The 13,981-nt window shown below is 41.7% G+C and overlaps 1 protein-coding gene across 5 annotated transcripts in view; it reads left to right on the plus strand.

The window, feature by feature from the left end:
- Positions 1-17: 17 nt before the first annotated feature.
- ELAPOR1 (endosome-lysosome associated apoptosis and autophagy regulator 1) overlaps positions 18-13,981 on the plus strand; it is a 73,341-nt gene continuing 59,377 nt past the window's right edge. For 3 of the 5 annotated variants that reach the window (XM_019837556.3, XM_006934965.5, XM_019837557.3), the window contains exon 1: positions 41-381. In XM_019837556.3, the coding sequence (XP_019693115.2) occupies positions 229-381 (153 nt within the window). In that variant the 5' untranslated portion in view covers positions 41-228. The other 2 variants (XM_045033249.1, XM_045033250.1) reach the window with 2 other exon arrangements.

Below are 13,981 nucleotides of genomic sequence, written 5' to 3' on the forward strand. Positions count from 1 at the left end.
AGGGAAAGAGGAGGCGGTTGCCAAGGCGACGTGGGTAGGAGGAGAAGAGGAAGGAGGGAGGAGGAAGGATGGGCGGCCTCGGCGTAGCCGCAGGGAGGTGACTGACTCGAGCCCAGCCCCTTGCATCCTCCCCCTGTGAACCTCCCTCCCCTTTTTTTCCGCCTTCTGCCAGCAGTAGCAGCAGCCGCAGCACCTGAGCCGCTGCTGCCGCTCGCTCAGGACAACGTTATGGCTGAGCCTGGGCGCAGCCTCTATCCCTCTTCCGGACGCAGGGGAAGAACAGAGCGGCGCACACTCCGGCTTCTGCGGCTGCTGCTCTGGGTTGGGACCGCCTTCCAGGTGACCCAGGCAGCGGGACCGGAGCTTCACGCCTGCAAAGAGGTACTGTCTTCCCCGATTCAACCCCACTTTGGTTAGAAAAATCTTGGATCCTGGCGGAGACCTTGAGGACCCAGGCACAGACAGTTTCAGAGGCCACGGAGTTTAGGTTTCTTTGGGGATGAGACGTGGGGCTGGGGGAGGGAAGAGGAGCAGACTGGCGTCATGGAGAGGCCAGCCTACTGGAGGACTCACGAAATAGATCATCCTCACAGCTTGGGCTGCTGAGCTCAGGGGGGAAGGTCCCAGCTCCAAGGAGCCCAGGAGGGACCCAGGTCCCTGGACTCGGGAATGAGGGAAGAAGAAGGCATGGGTTGTTTTCCAGCTGCAATGAAATTACCTTTAGTTGAAAACAAAAGATTATGTACAGAGGGGCAAAATGGAAAGTGAGTGAGAAGAAGTGGGGTAAGAGAAGAGTTAGGAAGGCCAGAGGAAAGTAGGGGAGCAAAGTGGGAATCCTTGTGGTTTCATCATGGCTTCAAAAAAGGAGAGTGAAGGTGGAAGATGTGTGAGGGGAACTGAAGGAACCCATCACCTCTCTCTCCCCGCCCCGTGTCAAACATCCATTTACCTTGCAGACTGCTAAATGCTTTGCCTTTCCCAGTGCGCTTTGTTTAGTATACCTGATAGCACAAGACCCACCTCTGACCACACTTTGAGTCCTGTAATATTTCGCTTTCCACAAATCTCTACTTTCCTTTTCTGGACTTCTGCTGACGTACGTCATGAGTTTTTTTCAAGGTGCTACTCAAACGTTGCCAACACAATTCAGACAATAGGTAGTGAATGTCTTCCAATTAAAAATGTCTTTGAGCATTCTTTTTGGAGGGATACGCAAGGTATTAAGGAGTAACAAAACTCAGTAGTTTCTATAGTGTTGAAATAACAATATTTGGTTGTTCTCTGAGTAACCCTTTTTAACCATATGGCAGAGACAGTAACAAAATACAAGAACTGCATTGGGGAAGGCAAAATAAAAGTTGTTCTGTTATTTCTGTGAAATGTGAAAGAATTGTAATGCACCAATAGTTTAGCCCCGTAAAAGGAATCTCCAGTGTCATACTTGGCTAGAGTTTTGAGAGGTTGAAATACTTTTTGTAAGTTGTCAATGTTGACTGATTAGTAACAATAACCCCCTCCCATATGGACATACATTATTATGAAGGTGCTCTATTCATTACACTGTCTACAACATAACAGATCAAGAAGTGAAGGGATGGGAAGAGAGAGAATTTTTTTTAATGTTTTTATTTATTTTTGAGAGAGAGAGACAAAGTGTGAGCAGGGGAGGGGCGGAGAGAGAGGGAGACACAGAATCTGAAGCAGGCTCCAGGCTCTGAGCTGTCAGCACAGAGTGCGACATGGGGCTTGAACTTGTGAACCACGAGATCATGACCTAGGCTGAAGTCGGATGTTCAACCAACTGAGCTACCTAGGCACCCCTTAGAATTTTTTACTTAATTCATGAACATGATACAAGTGGCTGCAGTTAATGGCAGTTCTGGTAACTCTCGTCAGTCCCCTTGATGACCTGCCCTGGGCCATCTGTGTTGCCACTCAGCCACTTTATGACCTGGTTGTTTTTTTTTTTTAATTTTTTTGACGTTTATTTATTTTTGAGACAGAGAGTGACAGAGCATGAACAGGGGAGGGGCAGAGAGAGAGGGAGACACAGAATCTGAAGCAGGCTCCGGGCTCTGAGCCATCGGCCCAGAGCCTGACGCGGGGCTGGAACTCACGGACTGTGAGATCATGACAGGAGCTGAAGTCGGACGCTTAACCGACCGAGCCACCCAGGCGCCCCATGACCTGTTTTAAAGATGGCTGGGAACAGAATGATTTTGTCCGTGACTGTGGCTGACTGTCCTTGGTGGCCTGTGGTCTAACCAACTGAGATAACTAGTTCAAGCAAGCCCACTTACCTAAGACTCCAACATGGGAGTCTTCTGAGTGAAAGGTAAGAGTCTTACAGTGCAGTGACTACTTCTTGGTGAGATCTTGTCAGCTCTGGAAAATATGAGACATTCGAGAAATTAAACATGTTGTATCATCTTGGTTTGGAGGGAGGGAAGAATATTGACACTTGAGAACTATAACTTGGGTACAAATTTAGCCTTTAGTCCTTTTTAAATGGCTGACATTTGCCTAAACAAAAGGTCTTGCCACAGAGCACGAGCTTAGGAGAGTGCAAGGCCGTGCAACTCAGTTATACGAGGGTTCCACTCCCTGCCTGTCACTTACCAGGATTTGTAGGATGGATGTCTCAGTATTACCTACCTGAAAAAGGACTGCTTTGAGTACTGAAAGAGAGAGTAAAAATAAAAACATAAATTTGCGTTACCTAACCTCCTTTCCCATTCAGCTTCTTTACCATTAGATCCACACCCCGTGCCAGAGTGAAAGTGGCTTAGGAACCATGCTTATTGGCCACAAGCATCAGCAAGTCCTGTTGAGACTCTCCTTGAGCAAACAGTGGCTGTTGGACACACGTGATGCCAAAATAATAAGGAAGAGAATAAGCCCATTGTTATAATGTTCTTCATTTGGCAATATGAACTGACGCAACAAGTTTGGGGGCTTCCAACCCTAAATGGTGAAAAAACAATTCAAGGTAGACTAACCCTTCTCTACTATTAATCTTCATATGAATTTCTTGTTTGTCCAATTTGGGTATTACTGACAGGGACTCTTATCAGAGTCATTAGGCCAACCCTAATAACAACAGTACTGTTGCAGCCTTGTTTCTCAAATCTGAGGTATCCCTCTGGATCTAATCAGGAGACAGAGAGGTTTAGCATGAGGCCTAGACTAAGGTGACAGAGAACTGGGCGTTCTAGGTTGCTAAACCTGGGCCAGGGTGTGGCGTGCGTTTCCTTTCACAGTTTTATAATAATCAGGGTCACCAGTGGAACTAAGAATCCTGTATGGTATTTGTTTTCATGAATCATTTCTTTAGCCCTGTGCTAACCTGGGCCAAGTGCTGACTGAGAGCCAAAGGAGCATTTCCTATAGTACGATGAGTCCCAATCTAATGAGAGAGGAGCAGAAAACCTTCTTAACAGATCTGCCTTGTCCTGAGGCTCCAGCATTAACTGCCCCAAAGGGACTTCCCAATCTATACTGAAAAGTCTGTAGGGCTTAGGAATCTGGCATACCTGGATTGTAATAAAATTCAATTGAGTGAGTGATGACTCTGCCACTTAGTAAGGATGCTACTTTGAACAAGTTAATTAATTTCTTGCAACCTCAGATTCCCGATCTGTAAAGTGGGGATGATAATACTCTTCATTATTCTTACTCTCACAAAGCTGTTGTGAGGATTAAGTTAGATAACACATGTAAAAACGCCTAGTGCATACCGTTGACATGTCATAGGTGCTTAAGAAATATTGGTAGGCAGGGGCACCTGGGTGGCTCAGTCAGTTGAGCATCTGACTCTTGATTTAAGCTCGGGTCATGATCTCACAGTTCCTGAGTTCGAGTCCCTCATTGGGCTCTGTACTGACAGTGCGGAGCCTGTTTGGGATTCTCTCTCTCCCCTTCTCTCTCTGACCCTCCCTCCTTCCTCCCTCTCTCTCTCCCTCTCAAAATAAATCAATAAACTTTAAAAAAAGAGAAATATTGGTAGGCAGAAGAAATAAGTACACAAATAATGATACATAAATGATAACATAAGGTTAACATGTGGTGAACAATGCAAGAGTGGCAATATAGACGTGAATAGGAAAAGAAGAAAACATATTCGAACAGTTAGCACTTGACCTACTTCTGGAATAATCAGTAGGACTGCAATGGGCAGAGATGGATTAGATAGAGGGAGGGGCCTGTGGAAAGGTACACCAGGAAAATGCAAGGGATCCTGGGAAGAGCAAGTAGACCAGGTGGCTGAAATGTGAAGTAGGTGTGAGTACAATGGGAGATAAGGTTGGAATGTGGAGTCGGTGTGGGGTACAGTAGAAATCAAGGTTGGAGAGTTAGAAACCTGAAGTGCAGAATCCTTGAAGGATTTCTGGCGGAGGTAGTGGCCTGCTCAGAGCAGATTAGCATGAATGAAAGGTAAACATGGTTGGGGTGCCTGGGTGACTCAGTCGGTTTGAGAGTCCCGCTTCGGCTCAGGTCATGGTCTCACAGTTCGTGGGTTCAAGCCCCACATCAAGCTCTGTGCTGACAGCTCAGAGCCTGGAGCCTGCTTCGGATTCTGTCTCCCTCTCTCTGCCCCTCACCCACTCACACTCTGTTTCTGTCACTCTCTCAAAAATAAATAAACTTAAAAAATTTTTTTTAAAAGAAAAGTAAACATGGTTGAGGTAGGCCAAAAGGTGAGAGAAGGAGATGGGGGCAAGGAGACTGGTCAGGGAGGGGGCTAACAGAGGGACTGTGCTGGCTGGTGGTAATGGGACACATAGAGGTGTAGATATGAAAAATACACTGAAGGCTAGAGGGTTTGGCGACTGACTTTAAGTGCAGGGTGAAGAAAAGGGGCAAGCTGAGGGTTTTGGTCAGGGTTTTAGAGTGGGCATGGGAGATGCAGAGAGAACAGCTCTTGAATCAGAGTGATGGCCTTTTGCAGCTCTGATTTCCCCAGAGTCAGCCCCTGTACCAGGAGGGAGAATAGCCTGAGACCCTGGCACCACACTTTACCCTCTGATCATAGCTTCTGGGCTTCTATATTTCCTCCTGTATTTGCTTCTAACTCGTTATTCAAGGTCTGAACTCCACAGGGAAACAAGTTGATCTAGAAAACATTGAGGACCTCTGAGCTTTCAGGAAATATTTCACTGAAAGCATAAGAGTTAAAGTGACTCCTTTGATTGGGAATCATCAAGGTTGGATGTTTAAAACATCCTGCCATATTTGGTGGACAGGGGAAATTGAAAGTCTCCATTCATCATGAAGTATTTATAGGGTTGCAAGAGGTTCTGTTTTTGTTTGATATCAGAGGGCGCTAAAGAGTAATAAATTCTTGAGATCTGAAGACAGTTAGGAAGTCATTTTGTCTACTCTCCTGTCTCAAGGTAGGAGTATAAAACTGAACCAGACTGATCATTATCTGCCTTACTTTAATAGAAAAACTTTAAAAATTGTAAAAGTGACTCATTTCATTTACAGAAAACTTGGAAAAAATAAATAAAAAGAAGACAGTAGAAATCACCTATAATCCTAGCATTCAAACCATCATTTTTTATGTATGTATTTGTGAGAGGGAGGCAGACTAGTGGTACAGAGAGTGGGGTCTGGATATACTAAGTGGGGTGGGTTCAGTTTCCAGCTCCTCCATTCAGTAACTGTATGACCTTGGGGAAATTATTTAATCTCCTCAGGACTCAACTTCCTCATCATTGTGGTGGGAATATTAATAAAGACCACTTAATTACTATATTATGACAGTTAAGTGAGTTAATACATGTAAAGTGTTTAGAACAGTTACTGGTGCATGATAAGTACTCAATAAACATTAGCTGTTACGAATTTTTAGTGGAACTATGATTAACATGGTCTTAAGGTAGTAAAAAATTAATAAGAATTTAATGGTGGTAAAAGTGTTGGAAAGGGGAAAAGAGTAGATGTGAAAGATATTCTGAGGACAAAGTTGGTAGAATTTGGCCAAGAGAGGGAAGAAAGCATAGCAGTTAAGGGTCTGGAGTTGTACTATCTAGATATAGTAGCCATTAGCCGTGCGTGGCTACCAAGAAATAAAAATGCAGCTAGTGCAGTGAGGAAATGAATTCTTAATTTTTGTGATTTTAATTAAGTTGAAATTAAATTTTTTTTTCAATGTTTATTTATTTTTGGGACAGAGAGAGACAGAGCATGAATGGGGGAGGGGCAGAGAGAGAGGGAGACACAGAATCGGAAACAGGCTCCAGGCTCTGAGCCATCAGCCCAGAGCCTGATGCGGGGCTCGAACTCACGGACCGCGAGATCGTGACCTGGCTGAAGTCGGACGCTTAACCGACTGCGCCACCCAGGCGCCCCTAAGTTGAAATTAAAATGCACACTCTATTCAATCATTGAAAAATTATTGGCTGTGTTTGGAACTACTTGGGTACTTTCATAACCATAAATTTATGAAATCTAAATAGAGATCAAGTATTTTTGATGAAGATGTAGCATCTGAGTTCGGTTGTACGATAAAGTATAAAACACAAACCAGAGTTGGAAAACTTAGTACAAAAAATGAATGCAGAATACTTCAGTAATATTGCATGTTGATTGCATGTTGAAGTGTATTATTAAAATTAACTTCTTTTTTTTTAATGTTTATTTATTTGAGAGAGAGAGAGAGAGAGACAGATCACGAGTCGGGGAGGGGCAGAGAGAGAGGGAGACACAGAATCTGAAGCAGGCTCCAGGCTCTGAGCTGTCAACACAGCCAAACGCAGGGCTCAAACCCATGAACCATGAGATCATGACTTGAGCCAAAGTCAGATGCCTAACTGACTCAGCCACCCGGGTGCCCCTTATTAACATTAATTTCACCTGTGTCTCTTTACTTTTTCAAATGTGCCTGCTGGAAATTTTAAAATCTTGCATGTGGCTAGCATAGTGTTTCTAAGGGACAATGGTGGCCTGGAGGTGATGGCTGTGTGAGTTTGTCACCTGCGGTTGAATCCTAGTTACCATTTCAACTGCATTGTCTTGGGCAAGATACTCACCTCTCTTTGCCTCAGTTTTTTCATTTGGAAAGTGGGGATAATTTAGTTCTTACCTTTTATGGATTGGGGGAGGATTAAAGTGCTTTGCACAATGCATAGTGTATAGTCAGTGCTTAATAAATGTGTTTGTTACTGTTTTATGAAATCTTTGTTAAAAACTTAGGAATGGGACTGAACTCCAGATTGCTTTATTCCCTTTTGTCCTATTGAATACTATTTTGAATACTACTGAATACTTTATTCCCTTTTGTCCTATTGAATACTTTTTAATTTCCCTTTTGTCCTACTGAATTTTTTAATGTTTATTTATTTAAGTAATCTCTACACCCAATGTGGAGCTTGAACTCACAACCCCGAAATCAAGAGTCTCATGCTCTTCTGACTAGCCAGCCAGATGCCCCTTGAATACTATTTTTAAATAGCTTTATTATTTTTGTAACAATGATACATTCTTATTCTAAAATTTCAAGAAATATAGAATGCATACAAGGACACAAAACTTACCCAAAAGTTTGTAACCAGCTAAAATCACCATAAACATTTTGTTGCATGTTTCCAGACTTCTTTCTATACTTCTAGACTTTCTATACTTCTACACTTAGATGTATAGATATAAGTATATAATTCTCCAAAAGTGGAATCATATCACACATGCTGTGTTATAACCTAATTTTTTCATGCAATAATTTACAAGAGACATTTCTGTTAATAAATATAGGCCTGACTTCATCATTTTTAAGGCTGCATAGAGTTCTGTAGCATGTATATAATATAACCTATTTAATCAACTTAACCAATTCAAATGACTTCTAATTTCTATTACTATGTACAATACTGAAATGAATGCTTTTGCATATATCTGTAAATACTTGCTCAGTTGTTATCCTGTTAACTCCTTAAGTTATATTGCTAGACATGGAGATTCCTTGATCAAAGAGCACATATTTTTTAAAATATGTTTTTAAGGTTTATTTATTTATTTTGAGAGAGAGAGAGCGGGGGAAGGGGAGAGAGAGGGAAAGAAAGAGAATCCCAAGTAGGCTCTGCACTGTCAGCACAGGGCCTGATGTGGGGCTCAAACTCACGAACCACGAAATCATGACCTGAGCTGACATCAAGAGACACATTTAACCAATTGAGCCATCCAGGTGCCCCAAGAGCGCATATATTTTATATTGCTCTATATTATCCAAGTTCTCTTTTGAGGAAATTGCACCAATTTTATTTCCCAGTAAATGTCCTCACCTTTTCTCATACCTTTGGCAATACTGTCAGTCCTTTCAAACTTGACAAATCAGTAGGAAACACACACACGTACACACACACACACACACACACACACACACAAACACAAACACACCCTTTGGTTTTGCTTGGTCCATAGCAGAAGGACCCCTCCTGTTTCAAGAAGGACCCCACCTAGAGCTCCCAACCTACCTTAGAGTGTTTCTGGAAGTTATTACTGCAACTGAGAGACAGAATCTTCCTCATTCTATAGCAAACAATATAAACAAATCCCTACACATCATCCAAGTCGCTTCACAGCTGCTTCCTCCACCAGCCAGGAATGAATGAAAACTCTCTTTCACATTTCCCCACCTAAATGGTTCTGAGGTGGAACTGGGTTTGGAAGGCAGACTGTATACTCCCAAATTACCAATGCAATTGACTTACAAATTTGGTTAAGTGGTAAGAAAGAAAAGCAAAAGCTGTGGCAAGGAGGCCTAACCTAGATTATAGATTGGGAAGGTTAGAGCTGGCCACTCTAAGGAGTGGGTTTAAGTGGCGAGCTGAAGGTTTGGAGAAGTTTGGCAGGTGAAGATGAGTGGACAAGTTTGCAGGCAGGAAAGAGTCTGTGCTTCAGGACAGAGAGAGGGCCAGAGGGCCTGACAACATGATTTTATACTTGCAAAATGAAGAATGTATATCCCCATTTCGAAGTTTCAAAACTATTAAAGGAAGACACGAGATCTTAATTAAAAGTCCTTGTTGGCATGGATTTGTTTAACAATTGTTATTTACTTTTGCATTTTAAGGTAATATATGCTCATAATAATCATTCACATTTATTGAGTGCCCTAAGTGACCTACAGGCATTTGGTTCTTATAGGAACTCTAAGCAATCCATTTGGTCCTTACAGGAACTCTATGAGGTAGGCTGTTAATACCCAACCTCCATTCCACTTCCCATGGTTTCCTGTCCTCTTACCTGCTTCACTTTCTTCTACAGCACTCTCTGCCATCTGGCATATATTTTACATATAAACATATGTGTGCATATACACCCAGATTTTTTTTTTTAATTTTTTTTTCAACGTTTATTTATTTTTGGGACAGAGAGAGACAGAGCATGAACGGGGGAGGGGCAGAGAGAGAGGGAGACACAGAATCGGAAACAGGCTCCAGGCTCTGAGCCATCAGCTCAGAGCCCGACGCGGGGCTCGAACTCCCGGACCGCGAGATCGTGACCTGGCTGAAGTCGGACGCTTAACCGACTGCGCCACCCAGGCGCCCCACACCCAGATTTTTTAAATTGTCCATATCTTCCGACTAGAATGTAAACTCTTGAGGGCTGGTATTCTTGTATGTTTTATTCCTTGCCACATTTCCAGTGCCTGCCACAGAGAGATGAGACTGCCAGAGGTCACTTGGCTGGTAAGAGAGCAAGAAGTCAGGCAGCTGAGCTCTTAATCACCGTGCTGTTTTCTGCATGTCAGTCCCAATTGTGCAGAGGGTATGAGCTGAGAAGTAAAGGTTTCCCCTCCTCCCTGCAAATCCCCAAAGGCTAACCTCTGTCAACTCCTGCTTAAATATATTCTTCTTGAAATGTTTTATGCCTGTACAAGCACATCTGTCTTTTCTTTTTACCTTCTATACAAATCAGATCAGAATATTTGTCCTGTTCTATAATTTACTGTTTTCCTTACTTTAGGCCCATGTCTTTATTTTTAACAACTGAATTGTGATTCATTATAAGCATGCGCTATGATTTATTGAAACAGAAACTTGATGAATAGGTCAATTCCAGTCATTTTTATGGTAACAGTGCCACAGTGAACATCCTCCTGTGTGTTTTGAGGCATAATTGTTTGCTTGAGTCTGTCAGATGAATTCTTTCTGTTTTTCAGTTTTTATGTATTTATTTTGAGAGAGACAGTGTGAGCAAGGGAGGGGGAGGGAGAGAGAGAGAGAGAGAGAGAGAAAGAGAGACAGACAGAGGGAATCCCAAGCAGGCTCCACACTATAAGCACAAAGCCCGACTCAGGGCTCGAACCCAAGAAACTGTGAGATCATGATCTGAGCTGAAACCGAGAGTCGGAAGCTTAACCGACTGAGCCACCCAGGCGTCCCTCATCGGATGAATTCTTTTTTTTTAAATTAATTTATTATTTTTTATTATTTACTTTTATTTTTTAATTTACATCCATGTTAGTTGGCATATAGTGCAATAATAATTTCAGGAGTAGGACCTAGTGTTTCATCCTCTACATATAACACCCAGTGTTCATTCCAACAAGTATCTTCCTTAATGCCCCTTGCCCATTTAGCCCTTCCCTACCCACAACCCCTCCAGCAACCCTCAGTTTGTTCTCTATATTTTAAGGGTCTCTTATGTTTTGTCCCCCTCCTTGTTTTTATATTATTTTTGTTTCCCTTCCCCTATGTTCATCTGTTCTATATTTATATAGAATTTAAATTTATATCTTAAATTCTGAGTAAAGTCATATGATATTTGTCTTTCTCTGACTTATTTCACTTAGCATAATACCCTCTAGCTCCATCCACGTAGTTGCAAACGACAAGATTTCACTTTTTGATCACTGAGTAATACTCCATTGTACATATATGCCACATCTTCTTTATCCATTCATCTGTCATTGGACATTTGGGCTCTTTCCATACTTGGGCTATTGTCAATAGCGCTTCTATAAACATTGGGGTGCATGAGTCCCTTTGAAACAGCACACCTGTATCCTTTGGATAAATACCTAGAAGTGCAATTGCTGGGTTGTAGGGTAGTCCTACTTTTAATTTTTTGAGGAATCCCCATACCATTTTCCAGAGTGGCTGCACCAGTTTGCATTCCTACCAGCAGTGCAAAAGAGTTCCCCTTTCTCCACATCATCAGATGAATTTTTTTTGTCTTTGCTATCTTTTTTATTTACTTATTTTATTTATTTTTTATTTTTAACTTGTTTTATTTTTTATTTTTAAAAATTTACATCCAAATTAGTTAGCATATAGTGCAACAATGATTTCAGGAGTAGATTCCTTAGTGCCCCTTACCCATTTAGCCCCCCCCAATCCTTCCAGTAACCCTCAGTTTGTTCTCCATATTTATGAGTCTCTTCTGTTTTGTCCCCCTCCCTGTTTTTATATTATTTTTGTTTCCCTTCCCCTATGTTCATCTGTTTTACATCTTAAATCCTACATATGAGTGAAGTCATATGATATTTGTCTTTCTCTGACTAATTTCACTTAGCATAATCCCCTCCAGTTCCATCCACGTAGTTGCAGATGGCAAGATTTCATTCTTTTTGATTGCCGAGTAATACTCCATTGTATATATATATACCACATCTTCTTTATCCATTCATTCATCAATGGCCATTTGGGCTCTTTCCATACTTTGGCTATCGTTGATATTGCTGCTATAAACATGGGGATGTGTGTGTCCCTTCGAAACAGCGCACCTGTATCCCTTGGATAAATGCCTAGTACTGCAATTGCTGGGTCGTAGGGTAGTTCTATTTTTAGTTTTTTGAGGAACCGCCATACTGTTTTCCAGAGTGGCTGCACCAGCTTGCATTCCCACCAACAATGGAAAAGAGATCCTCTTTCTCCGCATCCTCGCCAACATCTGTCGTTGCTTGAGTTGTTAACGTTAGCCATTCTGACAGGTGTAAGGTGGTATCTCATTGTGGTTTTGATTTGTATTTCCCTGATGATGAGTGATGTTGAGCATTTTTTCATGTGTCGGTTGGCCATCTGGATGTCTTCTTTGGAGAAGTGTCTATTCATGTCTTTTGCCCATTTCTTCACTGGATTATTTATTTTTTGGGTGTTGAGTTTGATAAGTTCTTTATAGATTTTCGATACTAACCCTTTCTCTGATATGTCATTTGCAAATATCTTCTCCCATTCTGTCGGTTGCCTTTTAGTTTTGCTGATTGTTTCCTTTGCTGGGCAGAAGCTTTTTATTTTGATGAGGTCCCAGTAGTTCATTTTTGCTTTTGTTTCCCTTGCCTCTGGAGATGTGTTGAGTAAGAAGTTGCTGTGGCCAAGATCAAAGAGGTTTTTGCGTGCTTTCTCCTCAAGGATTTTGATGGCTTCCTGTCCTACATTTAGGTCTTTCATCCATTTTGGGTTTATTTTTGTGTATGGTGTAAGAAAGTGGTCCAGGTTCATTCTTCTGCATGTCACTGTCCAGTTTTCCCAGCACCACTTGCTGAAGAGACTGTCTTTATTCCACTGCATATTCTTTCCTGCTTTGTCAAAGATTAGTTGGTCATACGTTTGTGAGTCCATTTCTTGGTTCTCTATTCTGTTCCATTGATCTGAGTGTCTGTTCTTGTGCCAGTACCATACTGTCTTGGTGATTACAGTTTTGTAGTATAGCTTGAAGTTTGAGATGGTGATGCCTCCTGCTTTGGTTTTCTTTTTCAAGATCACTTTGGCTATTTGGGGTCTTTTCTGGTTCCATACAAATTTTAGGATTATTTTTTCTATCTCTGTGAAGAATGCTGGTGTTATTTTGATAGGGATTGCATTGAATATGTAGACTGCTTTGGGTAGTATCAACATCTTAACAATATTTGTTCTTCCTATCCAGGAACATGGAATCTTTTTCCATTTTTTTGTGTCTTCTTCAATTTCTTTCATAAGCTTTCTATAGTTTTCAGTGTATAGATTTTTCACCTCTTTGGTTAGATTTATTCCTAGGTATTTTATAGTTTTTTGTGCAACTGTAAATGGGATCAATTCCTTGATTTCTCTTTCTGTCGTTTCATTGTTGATGTATAGGAATGCAACTGATTTCTGTGCGCTGATTTTATATCCTGCAACTTTGCTGAATTCATGAATCAATTCCAACAGTTTTTTTTGTGGAATCTTTTGGGTTTTCCATACAAAGTATCATGTTATCTGTGAAGAGTGAAAGTTTGACCTCCTCCTGGCCAATTTGGATGCCTTTTCTTTCTTTGTATTGTCTGATTGCAGAGGCTAAGACTTCCAATACTATGTGGAATAACAGTGGCAAACGTGGACATCCCTGTCTTGTGCCTGACCTTAGGGGGAAAGCTCTCAGTTTTTCCCCATTGAGGATGATATTAGCGTTGGGTCGTTCATATATGGCTTTTATGATCCCGAGGTATGCTCCTTCTATCCCTACCTTCTTGAGGGTTTTTATCAAGAAAGGATGCTGTATTTTGTCAAATGCTTTCTCTGCATCTATTGAGAGGATCATATGGTTCTTGTCCTTTGTTTTATTGATGTGATGAATCACATTAATTGTCGTGTGGATACTGAACCAGCCCTGCATCCCAGGTATAAACATCAGATGAATTCTTAAATGTAGACATAGTGGGTCAAAGAGTCCAAGTGTTTAACATTTCAATAGATGTGTGTCAGGTTGGGAGCATGGGTTTTTAAAGCTAGCATTAGCCTTCTCCACCTGCAGTCAGATGGAGGAAGAGGGAGGCCTTGCCTGGTAAGACTGCTGCCAATTTATTCCCCCCCCTGGGAATCACTGAGACCCAGAGGGCAGAGTTGAAGAGCCTGTCAGCTTTATCAAGCTGCCAGCTTTTCCGAGTCAGGGCAGATGGGCCTGATGGCTAATTTTGCCAGATTTTCAGAAAATAATTTGGTCCAATTTATAGCTTTTTCTCAGTCTGTATCATTCCTCTTGTAAGTGACAAAAATTGTGCCATTTGTCACATTTCTTCTTA

Source organism: Felis catus, chromosome C1 (assembly GCF_018350175.1).
Source record: "Felis catus isolate Fca126 chromosome C1, F.catus_Fca126_mat1.0, whole genome shotgun sequence".
Taxonomy (NCBI): Eukaryota; Metazoa; Chordata; class Mammalia; order Carnivora; family Felidae; genus Felis; species Felis catus.